This window comes from Protopterus annectens, chromosome 14.part0, assembly GCF_019279795.1.
Source record: "Protopterus annectens isolate FY-2018-M chromosome 14.part0, PAN1.0, whole genome shotgun sequence".
NCBI lineage: Eukaryota > Metazoa > Chordata > Ceratodontiformes > Protopteridae > Protopterus > Protopterus annectens.
In genome coordinates this window covers 234,410,848-234,427,969 of record NC_056748.1, presented here as the reverse complement: position 1 = coordinate 234,427,969, position 17,122 = coordinate 234,410,848, and the positions used below count along the sequence as shown (strand labels likewise).

Sequence of the window (17,122 nt, the reverse complement as noted above, 5' to 3'; positions counted from 1 at the left end):
CCTAGAGATGAGAGCAGTGCTTTTAACGTTGCAAGCCCTCAACAACTATCTTCCCTTGGGGACAATTGCAGTCCACACAGACAACATGTCTGTAGTATGGTATATCAACAAACAGGGCGGAACCAAGTCCTACCCCTTGTGTCGAGAAGCGCTCAGACTTTGGCAATGGGCGATCTCCTCTCATCGGTTTCTGGTAGCAACGCATATCCCCGGGAAAACCAACATTTTAGCGGACAGATTGAGCAGAGCTATTCTCATGCCTCACGAGTGGTCTCTCAAACAATCTATATTGGAGGAGATTTTTCTAGAATGGGGCCGCCCATGTTGCGATCTTTTTGCTACTCCCCAAAACAGCAAATGCCCAGACTTCTTCTCTCTCTTCTCACTGCCAGGCCATCCCCCCAGAGACGCTCTGACCCAGGATTGGCCCCAGGGACTTCTTTATGCCTTTCCTCCCTTTCCGCTGATTCCACAAGTAATCCAGAAAGCCACCGTTTTGAGAGCCAAAATGATTCTCATTGCTCCTTATTGGCCTCGACAAATTTGTTTTCCGTTCCTCCATCATCACCTTTTGGTGCAGCCGTGGCATCTGGACCCAGTGCCAGATCTTCTGATTCACCAATCGGGTCAGCTGCACCGGTCTATCCTTTCTCTCAACCTCACAGCATGGTTGCTCCACTTCCTTCCTTAGCCAGGCTTCCTATGATCTCTAATCCTGTTAGAGACATCATAGTAGCGTCCCTAAAATCCTCCACTAGGAGGATTTATACTAGCAAATGGAAACGCTTTTCTTGTTGGGCAAAAGCTAAAAATATTGATCCCTTTACTGCTCCAGTACAAGCAGTTTTGGATTTCTTAGCGGAAATCTTTCATGCGGGCTCCTCTTCTTCCACGGTCAAAGTTCAGTTGGCTGCTATCTCGAACTTTCATGTCGGGTTCGCAGATCACAACATTATGTCCCACAGGCTTTGTAGAGCCTTCTTAAAAGGAATTTTTCTCCTGAAGCCTCCAATCAGGAGTCCTCCTCCTCAATGGGACCTAAATTTAGTGCTGACATCCTTGATTCTTCCTCCCTTCGAGCCAGCTGTTTCATGTTCCCTGAAATTTCTTTCATGGAAAACTTTATTCCTGGTTGCTATTACATCGGCTAGGAGGGTATCTGAACTTCATGCTCTATCTGTTCGCCCCCCCTATTTAGTCTTCCACAAAGACAGAGTATCATTGAGAACTAATCCGACCTTTTTGCCTAAGGTCGCCTCAAAGACTAATTTGAATCAGGCTATTGATCTTCCTGTATTTTTCCCAAACTACTCAAACAGATCGGAACAAAAATGACATTATCTTGATGTTCACCGCCAACTCAGATATTATTTGGACAGAACAAAATAATTCAGGAAATCCGATCAGCTCTTTGTTTCTTATGCTGATAACAAGAAAGGCCTTCCTGTCTCAAAAGTGACCTTATCTAGATGGCTTTCTTCTGTCATCTCTGAAATTTATCAGCTCAGGGGAAAACAGCTGTGCTCGAAACCTAAAGCGCATTCAACCAGAAGCTTAGCCACTTCCACAGCTTTTCAAGCTAGACTTCCATTAGACACTATTTGTGCAGCAGCCACTTGGGCCACTCCTCATACCTTTGTTTCCCATTACAAATTGGATTTGGCCTCCAGGGACAGAGCCAGTTTTGGCTCTACAGTTCTCAAGAGTCTGTTCCATTGAGCCACCCAGGATAGAGGTACTAGGGACGCGGTCCCATCAAGCAAGAATGAAGGCGAGATTGACAACTTAACATTGAGAAGTTATGTACCTACCATAACGTTCCATGTTAGTTGTCTTCTCTCGCCTTCTTTCTTGCGACCCTCCCTCCTTCCCCCTGGCCTGGACAGACCTTTCTCTCTACATGGAAGTATGCATCTGAAGACCATACAGTGCTGGTCCTCCAACCATCCTTCAGGCTTTTTTCTCTCCTTCTTTCTTCCTTTTGGAAGTTATTTATACTAGGTGTTATTGCCTATAGACAACAAACGAGATCTGGGTACTTACCGCCTTGCATCATGGGATATGGGGCTGCCTCGAGCTGGTAAAAGTGACTCTTGAGCTTAGCAAAGTGCTGAGTCAGAGCCGAGGATCGGCTCCGAACCCATCAAGCAAGAAAGAAGGCGAGAGAAGACAACTAACATGGAACGTTATGGTAGGTACATAACTTCTCATTCTCTTCCTTCCTCTCTAATGACCTGTGCAAACTTTAAATCTCAGTTACATTCCTACCTTTACTCTAACAGAAAATGCAACTGCATTCTTCCCACCTAGTCCTATAATTCTCTCTCCACCTCTAAACCCCTCTCCAGCTATGATTACTAGCCTCTCTAGCTATGATCTATAGGCTACCACACATATGTACATATTGTAAATATCAAATTTGTACCATGTACCTAAGAAATTACACCTGCTCTCTAGCATGAAACATAATTGTAAATTGTTCTTCTTTTCTATATTGCATCTGTATCTAAACTTTGTAACATGGAGCTTTTCTCCCCAGGCCTCCACTGAAAACGGGCTTCATGAGCCCAGTGGACATCCCCGGTCATCAGACTGGAAATAAATAAATAAAATAAATAAAATTGTGAAGACTTGAGAACAATAGAGAAGGGTGGAAAGCAGGTGAGTTCTGGCAGTAGCTATTCTTGCATGATCAGAGAGAGATGATTTAGCCCTGTAGAGAGCCCCCTAATTTTGTATGGACTTGTAGAGCAAATAGGTCTACAAAATTTACATAGACGATAAATTACTGTATGATAATATGGATTAAATATTCAAATATGATTACATATCAACAGCAAATACAGGATAGCAGTGTAGATACACATAGTAGACAGTTGATTACAATTCAGGTTAGCATTGTGAGATGCAGAATAGTAGGCAGATGATATTTTTTGTACCGTGAAGGTTATGCTATGGTCAATACTTGGGCTGTTTCAACTGAGGCGATACCAGATGTTAGGGTGCAAGGTAGGTAAAGAGAATTGACCTGATATTTTGATAGAGGAAGAGAAAAGAGTGAAGTGAGGGAAGGAGAGTCAGAGGTTGTTATGCAGGGTTTAGTATTCTAAGGAGAGAGGATGAGTAGTGCTTAGGGAGACTGGGTTCAGGAGGAGGAAGAGTGTGATCAGCCTGGAGTATTACAGGATCACACCAGTTGTTGGTTAGGTCAGCTCAGAGAAGTGTCTTAAATCTAGTTTTATTAGAGGTAGTTCTAATGTCTGGTATGAAATTCCATTTTTTGATATCTGATTGGAGAAGAGACAGTCTCAAAAGCTATTTGCTTATCTTTGTGACTTTTAGTAGAAACCTGTCAGAGGACTTCAGGGTTTTGGTCTTAGAGTATGGGAGAATTAAGGTTTTGAGTGCTGGGCAGTTTTTGAGATGGTTGAATAGTGAGTGGGTAAAAGTTAGTTGGGATAGGGTAGTAGATCAGGAAATTCAAGCCATTTCAGTGTGTGTAATACAGAGCAGTGATGACAATGCATAGATAACCAATAATAAAGGTGGCAGCATGAACAGCACTCAGCCAAACACCACTGCATGACACGGGCAAATAAAAGTAATGTGCTGTAGATGCACCCCTTAAAGGCAGCATTGCATTTCAAAGAAGATGTAGCATAGTGACCACAATGACATCTTGGTCACCAGGGAAGTTTAGCAGGAAGCAGATAATCCAGTCTATGTGTGTGGAGAATATAATGCAGTGCAACCATTAAAGCAAATATGCTGGTGGTTATTAGGCACTATCAGTGGCTCAGTATGCCACAAATACCACTGATGTCATTTCATCCCCTAGATCATATGTATTAGTTTAACTTGACAAAAAATACGCTGCTACATAATGGACTTCATTACATTAGACATGCTCACTGAAACAGTTAGGCATGGAAGTACATGGAGTAAGGGAACAGGAAGTCTCACTAACCAGACCCAAGTAACTACAGAAGTCTAAGTCCCAGAACTTGTCACTTTCCAGCAGCCAGAGTGAGATGCCAAAGATATATCAAATAATCTGCAAGTAGACTTCTTCACATGACACTAAAATGCCTGATGTACCATGCTGCATCACAGCCAAATGCCTGTATCTTTGGCAGAAAGAATATAGATCTCACACTGATTCCATGATGTGAATCCCAGGATTAACACTTGCCACAGATGCCACATGTATTGACATAGTGGCACAAAGCATAGATAATGCACATGTATATTAGTCAACATGGGTATGAATGTGCAAGTGGTGTGTAACCACACTAAAGCATCCAAAATGTGCGTGTACCAAGTCATTGGTGCACAAAGCAATCATTTACCTTCCATCCGTGATGGCTGCCTAAATAATGGTCCCTCTTGACTGGATCTCACTCTCAGTGAAGAGGGAATGAATGGGTCAACTGGCTTGGGGGTGGAGATAGTCAGGTAATGGGGGGGGGGGACATAAATGGATGAGTCCCTGATTACGACCCAGATAACCTAAGACTCAATAATGGTTCAGGTACAGAAAGTGCCGACATGAGAGGATGGGAATGAACAGTCATCACCTGCTTGTCCATCCTGGGGGGGGGGGGGGTTGTCTGCTGATTAGAAAGCATGACAAGCAACATGATGGACCAAGAGTGTATGGTGGGTGATGCCAAGCTGCTCATGATAGCCTTCACAGGACACATGGAGAACTGAGCATGTGTCAGAGGGAAGGTATAGCAGGCTCTTTCAGTCAGATGAATGCACACACCAGCCACCAGGGACAGGAATAGGATTAGGACCATAAACTAAAAATGGCTTGAGTTCCACATCAATAATTTAATGGCTCAAAGAGGCAGGGCTTTCAGGCAGTTCTCTGACCTGGAGATAGTTATGGTCCGTATTTATAAAAAAGGCCCAATTCTAGGGGAGGTGAAGTCTCAAGCTGCTGCGACAAGGGCAGCACTATGATCTGTGGACCTGGTGAAGTAAGATTCAGGTGAAGGGTAGACAAACAGCTTCCACAATTGCCTGGAGTATGGTATCCTCCGGTTAGCTGTATCAGAGGCCATTTAAATAAAGAAGACTGAATGGGCTTAAGACATACGGGGGCTAATGGTTACGTGAGAGAAAAAAAACATATTTTCATGTTTACAGAATGAGTTGGCATATAGTTTCATCCAGGATCTCTTTTAAAAGTATTCATTGGTGATTCATGGGGAGAAGTTTCCAGAATTTTGTAAAGTTTCACCAAAGACGTCTTTGTAATTATTCCATGGCTTCCAGGGAGAGGTTCCCAGAAGTTTGTTTCATTTAATAATCTTATTATTTCTTTTTTGATTTCACTAAGGGTTTCTTTAAAAGTATTCCATGGCTGTTCAAAGTAGAAGTCTCCTGAATTGGGTTCCATTTTAACAATCTTGTAATTTCACTCTTTTATCTAGCATATCCAACTTTCTATAATTAGACTAGCAGTCACTAGTAAGGGTTTGCAAATTTTAGGGAGGACCCATATTGCAATGTGTTACATCTTTCTTTTCTTTTCTTTTCTTTTTTTGTTACAACAGTGCCATTAAAGTTGTAATATGTCAGCAGATGAAGTGTTGTGTGAGACAACCAAGTATCCAGTTTTTCATTAGGAGCCAGCACTATGTTCTGAATCTTCAATATGCAGGTAATGGTTTTCCCATTTAGTGCATGAAAATTTAAATATATTGCCTGGGCAATATAATTTACAGGCTATCTTCCTTTTCTGAAAAATTCTCTGATCTTATATGGACTAGGGTTCCCCTTCTTGTGCCATTCCAAGCACATTTCTGTACTTTAAGGCATTTACCAACATATATGATGGTGTTACAAATTATGCACAAATATAGCTTGTTGAGTTTGTAGGTGAGGATGGGGGGTATGAACACTCTAGCAATTTTTATCATGCACACAGCAGTTAAGGTATCTCACACACCAAAAGCTGAGTTCTGTATGTTTTAGAATAACCATAGTTATCTAGTATATGGCTTCCTTGTTAAGCTATATAACACCAATTCACATATCTGAAAAGAATGATACAAATTACCTTTGTCTCCTTTCTGACCAGTATATCCTATTTCTCCTTTGTCACCTTTGGGTCCTCTGGGACCAGGAATTGTTCCATATTCTGGGAAAACAAAAATATATATTTTTTGCAAACAACAAGCCTTTTATATAAAGCACATGTTCAATACATGCAGTACAAATTGCAAACTGAATTATTTTGTGCATACATTTTTTTTAAATTGTTGTCCATCATATTTAGTAATGCAAATGAAAGTTGTACACTACACCATGGTATTTAATTATATTGTGGGCACACCCAGATTAAAACATCATATTCTGTTGCTGCATATGCCACATTCTCTATTTTAAAAGGTCACCATGGATATAAAAGCTACATCTTGTCATCACTAGTTTGGTGCATTTATAGCTGCAAACCAAAGCCTGTTGCAAAAATGATCTTTGTGAGACATTAGTGGAAGCAAAGATATGAACAGGTGGCAAGAATATGCAGAAAAGTATATAAGTGTAGCTAGGGCGGGATGTGTGGCACAAAATGTTAGGGGGTGCAATCAGCTATCTATCCATCATCCTCATTGGTCTTTAGTGCTTTTAAACTTTTTTTTGTTTTAACTAAAACCTGAGTGCTATAGAGCCCCATGCAGGGCACAAACTGTAGTAACTGCTTGCTACAGTTTAAAAGAGAAACACTTTTTTTAACTTAACTCTGAGTACTGTAGCTCTCTGTGCAGGGTATAAACTGTAGCAACTACTTGCTGTGTATCTGGTCACCTAGTTGGCATGCAAGTAGAAGGAATGGACTTTTTTTTTTACTTTTTTTTTACTTTATACTTGAAGAGCTGTGGGGAGGGCTAGTAGAATAGGTACTATAGTATTGCCTCCCTGCTATGCTCAGTCAACACCCTGTGCTGGTATACCGTACCTGCATTAAGCACTATGGCAGTCATGTCTTAGTTTAAAAAAAGAAGATCTTTTAAACTGTAGCAAACTGCTTGCTACAAATGTGGCAAACACTTGCTACAGTTTATACCCTGCCTGCTACAGTGTTCAAGTTACAGTTTTAAAAAAAGAGATTTTCTGTTTTTTATTTTATTATTATTATTTTTTTTACTTTTAAACTGTAGCAAACTGTGTGCTACAGTTTACATCACACACTGAGTGCTACAGCTCTTAGGTTTGACTGCAAATGCAATACTGGCTTCTAAAAGCTAGTATTGCATTAAAGAGATCCAGATCAGCTGATTATGTCCCCCCAACACTTTTCTCCCAGGGTAGTTGCCCCTCTTGCCCCACCCTAGCTATGCTAGGCTACTGTTTCTGAGCACCCTAACATATGATAGTATGCCCTCTGATCTAGAGGAGACATCCCCCAGAGTGAAGTTAAATGAGCCTTAAATAGAAGGACAAAATAATTTCAGCTGAATTGTTTAAAATTATGCTGCTTCAGTGCTATTTGAAATTTGCCATCAAATCTGGAAAATACAACCCTGGTCATTGGATAGAAACATTTCAATTTGTATTCCTAACCCAAAAACAATAATGCTAAGAAATTTTCAAATTATTGAACTTTTATCATATTTGTTTCATATGCCAATAAGGTAATATTCAAGAACCTGTAAGACAGACTCTAGCAATATATGGTCTGAGAATTACCAGGTGTACCAAGCTAGTCTTAGATGGTACATTGTCATCAGAGATAAAACTGCCAGCTGATGAAAAACAGAAAAATCAAAGGAGTTACAGAACAAACATTTTGTGACTAATCTCAAGCCTCAAATAGTGTGAGCCATAACAAGCTATAGCAAATCTTTAATAGAAATACTGGCTCAGCTTATTTTACTCCTGAGAAATCCATTTACAGAACGAGAAATAACAGTTAGAACTTGATGCAGAATGACTGGTTCAGGATTGTGAAAGGAGGGTGACAAGACTGGATAGTGTCATTCTACTTACTTCATTTGTGTGCCACATATCAGCATCAGGTGACAAGACTGGCTAGTGTCATTCTATTTACTGCATTTGTGTGCCACATATCAGAGTCAGGTGACAAGACTGGATAGTGTCATTCTACTTACTTCATTTGTGTGCCACATAGCGTCAGGTGACAAGACTGGATAGTGTCATTCTATTTACTGCATTTGTGTGCCACATATCAGAGTCAGGTGACAGGACTGGATAGTGTCATTCTACTTACTTCATTTGTGTGCCACATATCAGAGCCAGGTGACAAGACTGGATAGTGTCATTCTACTTACTTCATTTGTGTGCCACATAGAGTCAGGTGACAAGAGTGGATAGTGTCATTCTACTTACTTCATTTGTGTGCCACATAGAGTCAAGTGACAAGACTGGATAGTGTCATTCTACTTACTTTATTTGTGTGCCACATAGAGTCAGGTGACAAGACTGGATAGTGTCATTCTACTTACTTCATTTGTGTTGCACATATCAGAGCCATAGCTGGCACATCTAGACTGGTGGTGGTCCCTGATCTACTCTAAGTTGAGTAAAAAAAAAAAGGTACAACTCAGGTTCTCATTGATCCAGATCTGAGGAGTAAATAAAAAAAAAATAAGGTCCTGCTGCAGGACTTAAAGGAAAAATTATTCTATCTGCTTTCAGCAACTTTTAACAACTATAGCGAATGTAGCAAGCAGCTTGCTGCAACTTATAGCACATGCAGTACACCTCAGTCCTGTCCACAAAAGCAGTATCTGCATTCATTCCTGTACTAGTATTAGAACATGCCAGGACTGAAATGAATGCCCATGATGCTCTCCTGATTATGCTACGGACACATTGTTCCCAGAGTGAATACCCCCTTTGCTCCATCCTAGCAACTCTTCTGCTGAGTATATATCACAGAAAATGATGAATAATATGGTAGAATAAAAATTACCAGGAGAAATGCTAAGAACCTCAGATATGCAGATGAAATTACTCTAATGACTGAAATAAGACAAAATTGGAGAGCTTGTTGTGCTGCCCAATGTTAAAAAAGTTTCAATTATAACATCTAGTCTTATGAATTCTTTGCAAATAGATAAATAGAAGAAGATGAGGCAGTGACGGATTTTATTTTCCTAGATTTATCTCTACAGATGGTAAATGCAGCTATGAAATTAAAAGATAGCTTCTTGGAAAGAAATCTGTGTTAGATCTGGATAACATTTTAATGAGCAAAGACACTGGATTGACAATGATCATTATAATGTAAGCTGTAGTCTCTCATACATATGCATGGTATATGGTCAAATGTCCTAACCATTACCTGTATTATTAGTGGAGGATCAGATGTCGGGAACACCTGGGACATAAGATCCCATCCCTCCCATATGAAGAGGAGACCAGGCTATGTTTTGACATGCCTTTCCCACAGTGTCTCTAATAGGCACCCAAGCCACTAATTGAAATCAGGGTTGTCTGGGTTGCAGGTGGGGGTTTGTCCCTCTATGCCAGCAAAGCTGCTGAAGCCACCTTTGATGTTTTACTTACGGTGATGTGTTTCAGAATTTGGTACACCTATTATCCCTTTTCTCAGACTCTGCATTGCTTATTTTCACATAGTCCTAGAAATTTCTTGCACTTGGTTCAGAAGAAACAAACAAAACACAGAACTAGTACTAAACATCCAGTAAGCTGGGAGTGGTGTGCTCTGAATGGAAGTAAGTGATCTATATGCAGTGAGACAGGAAAGATGCATTTTAGCATTTTTTATTTCAATTGATTGCATTCCAGAATGCTACAATTCTCTCATATCGATAAAGTGATTGTAACTGTTACCTCAGCACAACAGAAGTGCATATGATCATTATCTGTTTTTGACATGGTAGCCTTTAAATCTGTAAATGTCTTGCCCGAGCTTTGGGAGTTAGGATGCAAAATTGTCAGATGCCAATATTGCTTTGTTTTTGCCATTTATTGTGGTTGATCATTCAATACAATTAAAATGCATCTTCAGTATTTATTCATGGATTACTTTTTATATGCTAATAACATAAACCAGATCAGATATAATTTAACAAATGAATCTGGTAGTTTTCATTAATAATGTTAATTTAAGAAAATGTCTTATTTTAGCTGCCTTTCAGGTCATCCATTTTGACCACACATTTTTGAAGTAACTGTGTGACTCTGAGGCAGAGTGAATTTGGTGCTCATATTTGTGGCAATTAAACTGGTTGAGGAACAGTTATTTGAAACAATGACTAACAAATGAGTGTGGCTTCTGATGGTTGGCAAGGGGGAGCAAATTCATTTTAGGGTGCAGCTGTAAAGCTTGAAAGCGTAAAGACATGGTGCAGTCACAAGTGTCAAACGTATCACAGTGAAACACTTCCTGTGCATTTTGTCACCTCTTCTGTTCCTAGGGATGAAGGTTTTAGCATCTTTGTGTTGTAGATTTGTGTACATCTGCAGTGGTACCCACTAAATTATGGTGCACATAATACGTAGTGTAAATGTTTCAGTCATTATTATTTTTTTCTTGTTTACAATGAGGTTTCCAAATTCCCCAGTGTCAGCATGTATATTAGATTGATGGAGACCCATGCTGGCTGCATCCTATCCTGAAAAATTACCATAAATGGAAATGAAAGAGTTACATATAGCAACAGTTTACATATCTCTTCATCCATCTCCCTCTTTTTTTGACTGTCTCAGTTCTGTACTTTACAGCCTACCTGCATCCACTATCTCACAATTATTTATTTATTTATTTTTTTTTGGGAGGGGGGATTTAACCCTTCAGTGTGAATACTTCCTGTAGCTCTGAGGTAGTGTCTAATCTCTATAACAGCGAAATAGAAATTTTTTTCTAGTTTTTAAATGTTTTTTCCCCCCCAAATAAGGAACAATTTATTATTGTCCTCTGTAGTCAGTGCCTACCCCTGAAACAGTGGTACTCCCTAAACTCTTCCTTTTTGTGGGGCAGCCTTCAGCTCTGAAATAATGACAATCTGATGCCTGGGTATCTGACTATAGCCTGTCATCAGACCTGTGTTAAACTTTACAGGAATTTATAAGCTCCATGCATATTTTAGAGCAATTAAACAGCTATAAACTAGCTGTTTGTTTACAGCCTAACTCCAAGTGTTCATATTATCTGTGGAATCTTACCTCATATACTTTGATAGTATTTCTGTCCAGTTGAATTGACACAGAAACCACAAAAATCAGTCTTTATGTCAGAATGACCTAGAGTAAATATGTTTAAAATTTGGTGTCAGCCTACAGACAGTTGCCTCAAGCATATGTATGTGTTTATTTTGGTGGACATTGTTGGTAACATTACAAATGTTTAGTATTTTGATCTGTAACAGACAATACTGGCATCCCAGTAGTTATAGAGGTTAGCACTGTTGCCATGCTCCCCTTGGTTCTCTGCATCTTTCCCTAGCTATGCACATCAACATACACTATTTAATCTGAGAAGGTAACTTTGTATCAGTTCACTTTATCATCTCTGCTAAGCATTTGTATGACAAACTCATTTGTCATTTATTGTTTGCTTCTTAGACTACAGTTGTGTTATCACTGCATGTTTTTGTGTCCAGAGTATTTCTCCTCTTGACTCTACTGAAAATGGAACTTTCCAGATGGATATTTGTGGTTAATAAATTTAATAAATAAATAAAAAAATCCCAAAGACATGCCAGTAATTGTTATAAATTGGCATAAATTGCCCATAGGTGATAGCACAGGGGGCCATATAATTTCTCACAGAATGATCATGAATGAACCCTAGAGAAACTTTAACCAATGAACCATTACATATTTACTCTGCAGAATTACTTCTGTAAAACAAGATGCAAAGTTTCATAAATTGTTTATTTCATCAGCTGAAAACAAAAATATGATGGCAAAGTCTCCCAGATAACTAAACTCTTCACTTAAGCCAGCAGCATTCTGTAATTACATTTACAGCTTTGAAATTTCTTCTGACCAGCTGAATTGCACTGATATTAAACATTTGACATGTGCTTGTTCTTAAGCTGCTATTAGAACAAGCAAAACGTTTTGCTTACCTCTGAAGAAGTCCATCAGGTCTGCTGTTATATTGCCATAAGCAGCGAAGACTTTACTAACACCTGGGATTCCTGGTGGTCCAGGAAGGCCTGGTGAGCCGTAGATTTTGTATTCCACTTCTCGAAGTACACCTTGATCTGCAGGGAATGACATACACAACAGAATTAAGCATTAGCCAAAAAGCAATCTTGTACCTCAATTGTGTTATGAATTTGTTAAAAATAAAGGATATTAGACATGTAATAAAATACATACATGCATGTATGTGTTTCCTACAAAATATGATTTGTCTCTTCAGGGCTTAGGCTGACTGGCAAAGTAAAACTTGACTGAAGGTACACAGTCTGTAGCAAAAATGGACAGCACTGTTTTTCTATGGAGACAAAGTTCATACATCACCCATTCTTTTTTTATGTGTGTGTGTGTGTGTGTGTGTGTGTATACTGGAGTCCTTACCTAATGGAAAGCAATTCTGATATTGTACCACTTTGAAGGCAAGGGTTTTATAGCCAACATGTAGTTTTAGCCAAATAATATCTCAACATAGATCCCCAGTTTGGACTGGTTGAAAGACGACTTTTATTTTTATGATTTTTAGTTTTTACTTGTTTTGAGTGTGATTTTAATAAAGGTAACTCTCCCTAGTTTTATGACACTCTTGTTTCTGTTGTTCTACCACTTCCTTTTTATTTTTAGGAAGTGTTATCAGTATTATATGTTGATCTTGTAACAGTGCTACAGAATTACTACATCCCAAAATTTGAATTCCACTGATGCAGTGCAGTGAGTGTTACGTAGTGTCAAGCACTCGGGGAGCAGAAGTGAATGAAATATGATAGAATGCTGTTACAACTTCAGAAAAGGCTCTCAAATGAAGACAAACTTTAAACCATAAAAAAGGACCAACTAAATTGAAGAACCAACTGCTTAAATAAAATAAACCAATTTATTAGTTAAAAATAAGTGCTTTCATCCATGAAAATTCAATTAACTTCATTTTGATTATTTTATTTAAGCAGTTGGTTCCTTTTCAAGAAATTCAAGCAGGCAAAGGACATGCATGGCATAAAACCAAATGATTTATTTAGTAAAAAATATGTAAGCTCTTTCACGTAGTACTCCTACGCTTCATCAGACATAAAATTCTATCACAAGCCTAAATATTTTAAACACTGTTAAACCAATCATTGCTAACAACCTTTTTCCCTCCAATTAAGTAGTGGAAACCAAGTGATTTAAAGTAGCCTAACACTTTAGCAAAATAAATTTAACCACTGCCACACAGGCATTGGATGGACTCATTAAAGAGTTACATAATAGATTTATACTCTGGGGATATCCCACTCAGGTTATTAACAAAATGGTTAACCAGGAACCTGCTGGTCAGTGAGGTAGGCATACTGTCGGCCAACACAGACCGTGAGTGGTCCCTTTCAGTGCCTTTAGTGTTTTCACCAGAGAGTGATGCTATTAAGAGAGCTATTAGGAACAACTGAAGAATTTTAGCAGCAAATGGTGATATTGGACAAGTAGTGGAAGTGCTCCGTGTTTTATAAACAAAAAAAATCAGTAATTTTAAAAGGCTTTTGGAATGAACAGGAAACAAACCTATAGTTGGCAGAACGGGTATCTTTAAATGTCAGTAGTGCTCCATGTGCAGATACATTTCTGAGTGTCCAGTTTTCTATGAATGTATGTGTTTTCCAACTGAAAAATGTATGCGTTAGCTTTCATTTTTTAATTAATGTGTTTTTTATATTTTTTATTTTAAAATTAGTTACTTTTGACATGTAGATATTGATGTAGTGTGCACTGAGGTTTATGAACATCAAAATGAATGCATATAATGTATTATGGATAGGTGTTTTACTTGAAATGATACATGATTAGGAACTCTGGGGAAATGTTTGAGATAGAAGTACAATGTTAGAAAAATAGGACTTGAAAGTCAAATATATTTAGGGAAATATGAGGGAATTGAAAAAGAATGTTTATAAATGTAAACACAATACCTATACAATACATTTATAAATGCAAACACAAATGCCTATGGCATCTCCCATGCCATTGCCAAACAATGGAACTCTCTTCCACAGCATATTATTACCATCAGTAACGCACTAACATTTAAACAGACCCTGAAAGAGTATCTCTCTAAACATAGGTTCACAGGTTAGTACTAGGCTAATTGCTCTTGTGAGCCATTGTAAGCCTAGCCAATTATCCCTTGTGAGACTCAAACCCTGCACCTTGTGTTTGTAAGGCAAACGCCTTAACCAATAGGCCACCCTCCCAACCCTCTAGGTTCTGCTCCTAATCTCACTCAGGCTAAACACCTCAACCCATAAATATCTAAATCCTTTCTCTACACCATCCTTCCCAATATCTCCTGGCTTTTTAAATGCTTCTTACTCCCAGATCATAATATGTTCTCCCCCCAAAAAATGTATGGAAAAATTGATAATGTTTGACAATTGCATATAAATGTATAATATTGTTTAATATGCCTAACTTTGTTACTTCTGTTTTTAAACACTATGGTAAGAACTTATAATTTGTATTTCCTTTTTATGCCCTATAATTATTGTAACTAGCATATGTCATTTGTAAATACTATTGTAATCTTCCTTGGAGCTTTTCTCCCCGGGTCTCTGCTGAAAATGGGCTTCTGGCCCAGCCGGACACTACCTGGTTAACAAATGAAATAAATAAATATGAAAGTTATATATTAAGCAGGAGTATGTAGTATGCATAGATGGTGAAAGATTTATTTTTGGACAAATACGACTGGAAAATTATAGAGAGAGCATTCAGTTTGTCATTAGATGGTGACGAGAATTTTTCCAGATAATAAATTATATGATTTATTCAGGAGACTTTTGGATATTGAGTTATAGAAGAAAAGTAAGAATCCATTATTTATCATAAACCTACCTTTTCTAATTCATATTTATTTTCCCCACTGTAGTACAACCTCAAAGTTGGTATATTTAGTTAGAGGGGGTGTGGGGGGGGGCACAGCCCCCCACCTGGGTGGGTTGTGAATTTTGTGATGGTTTGAAGGTTGGCCAAGCATTTATTTCCCTTGGCAAAACTTTGATTAAATGCACATTTGATGGATGAAGTTTCCGATGGTCAGTGTTTGTCAAATAGTTATTTGAGGACTAGGTTTTTGCTAAAGTGACATAGACCCAGTAATTCATCTTGCAATTTTGATAGAGTTATAACTTTACCTTTTAGCAATAGGAATAACAATAACAGAATTAAGGAAATTATGATAAAAAATTGGAACTTACAAGTGAATATGCCTACATCTTTAATGACCAAATTAGGTGAGAAGTTCATTTTGTTTTTAAAAGGGACAGAAACTTTAAAAATATTTTAGAAGGGGGTGATAAGGTTAATAACAGCGGAAGTTCCATGGAGAGTTGTAGAACTTGCTCCTGTTGTGCTTATGTTAACATTACTGATAAGGTAAGAGTAGTTAATTACCCTAAGGATATTTACTGTAGGGGTAAATAGAATTGTAATTCCACAGGGGTAGTCTGTTTAGCTAAATACCAATTATGCCAAGCATTTTACATTGGCAAGATGGAGGGACACCTTAAACATAGGATTTATGAACCTCTACATAGTATCTGTGAAGGCGAGCTAATAATGCCTTAATTAAACATGCTTTGTTACGTAATAATTTTAACAAATTTAACTTTTTGTACTTGAAAGGGCGATGCTAATCTTGAAAGGGGAGATTGGCAAACTACCTTGTAATACAAGGAACTGTGATGGCAATTGTTATTGGAATCTGTGCTATTTCCTGATTTACATGACAATGTCTCCACTAATAGTGTTTTAAAACTATGAGTTTTGAAATTATGAACTTATACTTTTTATTTATGTACATTATTTTTATATGATCATAATGATCATGTTATTTTTATTTTATATGAAGTATAAGAATGTTTCTTTAAGGAAATTAGTGGGTCATGTGATGTTTGGAAGTAATTAGCAGTGGATGATTGATGTATATAGTCTGATGAAGTCCTTGTTGTTATACAGGATAAAAGCACTTAATACATTTCAAGATTTTATGTATCCTATTTTTAGTTTTATTTTCTTTTGTACACTTCGATTGGTCTGGGTTATTACTGTTTTGGAATATGAGGGAAATGACCCAATATGAAAGTTATATATTAGGCAGGAATGTGTAGTATTGCATAGATGGTGAAAGATTTATTTTTTGGAAAAGTGATGACTAGAAATAATTTTGCCAGATAATAAATTACATGATTTGTTTTGGAGACTGACACAGAAAAATGCCAATTAAAACAGCCATGCATTATAAAATAATTGGTGCTAGAGTATATGGCTATGAACAATGTGTAGGGGTAGAAGAAATATTCTAAAAAATGTTTTCCTAGGATGCCTTAGGACAAGGGAAGTCTAAGAAAATGTGTTAGAGAATTGCAACTGTCTCTTCATTGGATCTAAATATATGCTTTAAGAATATCTGGGTAGAGAAATATGCAGCACTGCTTTGGATAGTACAGCATGTTTTATTTGGAAAATATGGACAACAGGTTGCAGCTTGTTGTTGCTCAATAAAGCAAGGAGTGTTTGTGATATTGCAAAGAATTTTAAAAGCTGGTTGAATGAATATTAATAACCCCTTCTACTCTTTTTGAAAGCTTCCTGTATCCTGTCACAGAACATGGAGGCAAAGCTTTAGGAGAGGGTTATGAATATAGTGATGACTACAGAATTCAGATTAATTCAAAAGAAGTTGTGAGCGTGGATTACAAATTAGGTGATGTTAATATTATTGAACTACAACCAGAAGCTCCATTCGATGAAGACTTACAAAGGCTGTCAAGGAAGGAATGAAGATACAGGCATTTTTTTGGGTTCATTGTAGGAAAATGCACACAACGAATTCCAAGAATGCAAGGAGTTGTTGAGTAGAGGTGAAGATATGCTCAGTAGTCATGAAGTTAAATCTGAGGGAGTTTTGTTTCAACACGTTTGCTGCTAAATTCAGAACATAACAAAG

At 38.0% G+C, this 17,122-nt stretch overlaps 1 protein-coding gene across 4 annotated transcripts in view; it reads right to left on the bottom strand.

The window, feature by feature from the left end:
- The window catches only part of COL17A1 (collagen type XVII alpha 1 chain), a 423,506-nt gene that overhangs the window by 9,848 nt on the left and 396,536 nt on the right, over nucleotides 1–17,122 (bottom strand). For all 4 annotated transcript variants that reach the window (XM_044055953.1, XM_044055955.1, XM_044055956.1 and 1 more), the window contains exons 53-54: nucleotides 12,075–12,212; nucleotides 6,071–6,151 (exon numbers count right to left, since the gene is read on the bottom strand). In XM_044055953.1, the coding sequence (XP_043911888.1) occupies nucleotides 6,071–6,151; nucleotides 12,075–12,212 (219 nt within the window). The remainder of the gene's footprint in view (nucleotides 1–6,070; nucleotides 6,152–12,074; nucleotides 12,213–17,122) is intronic.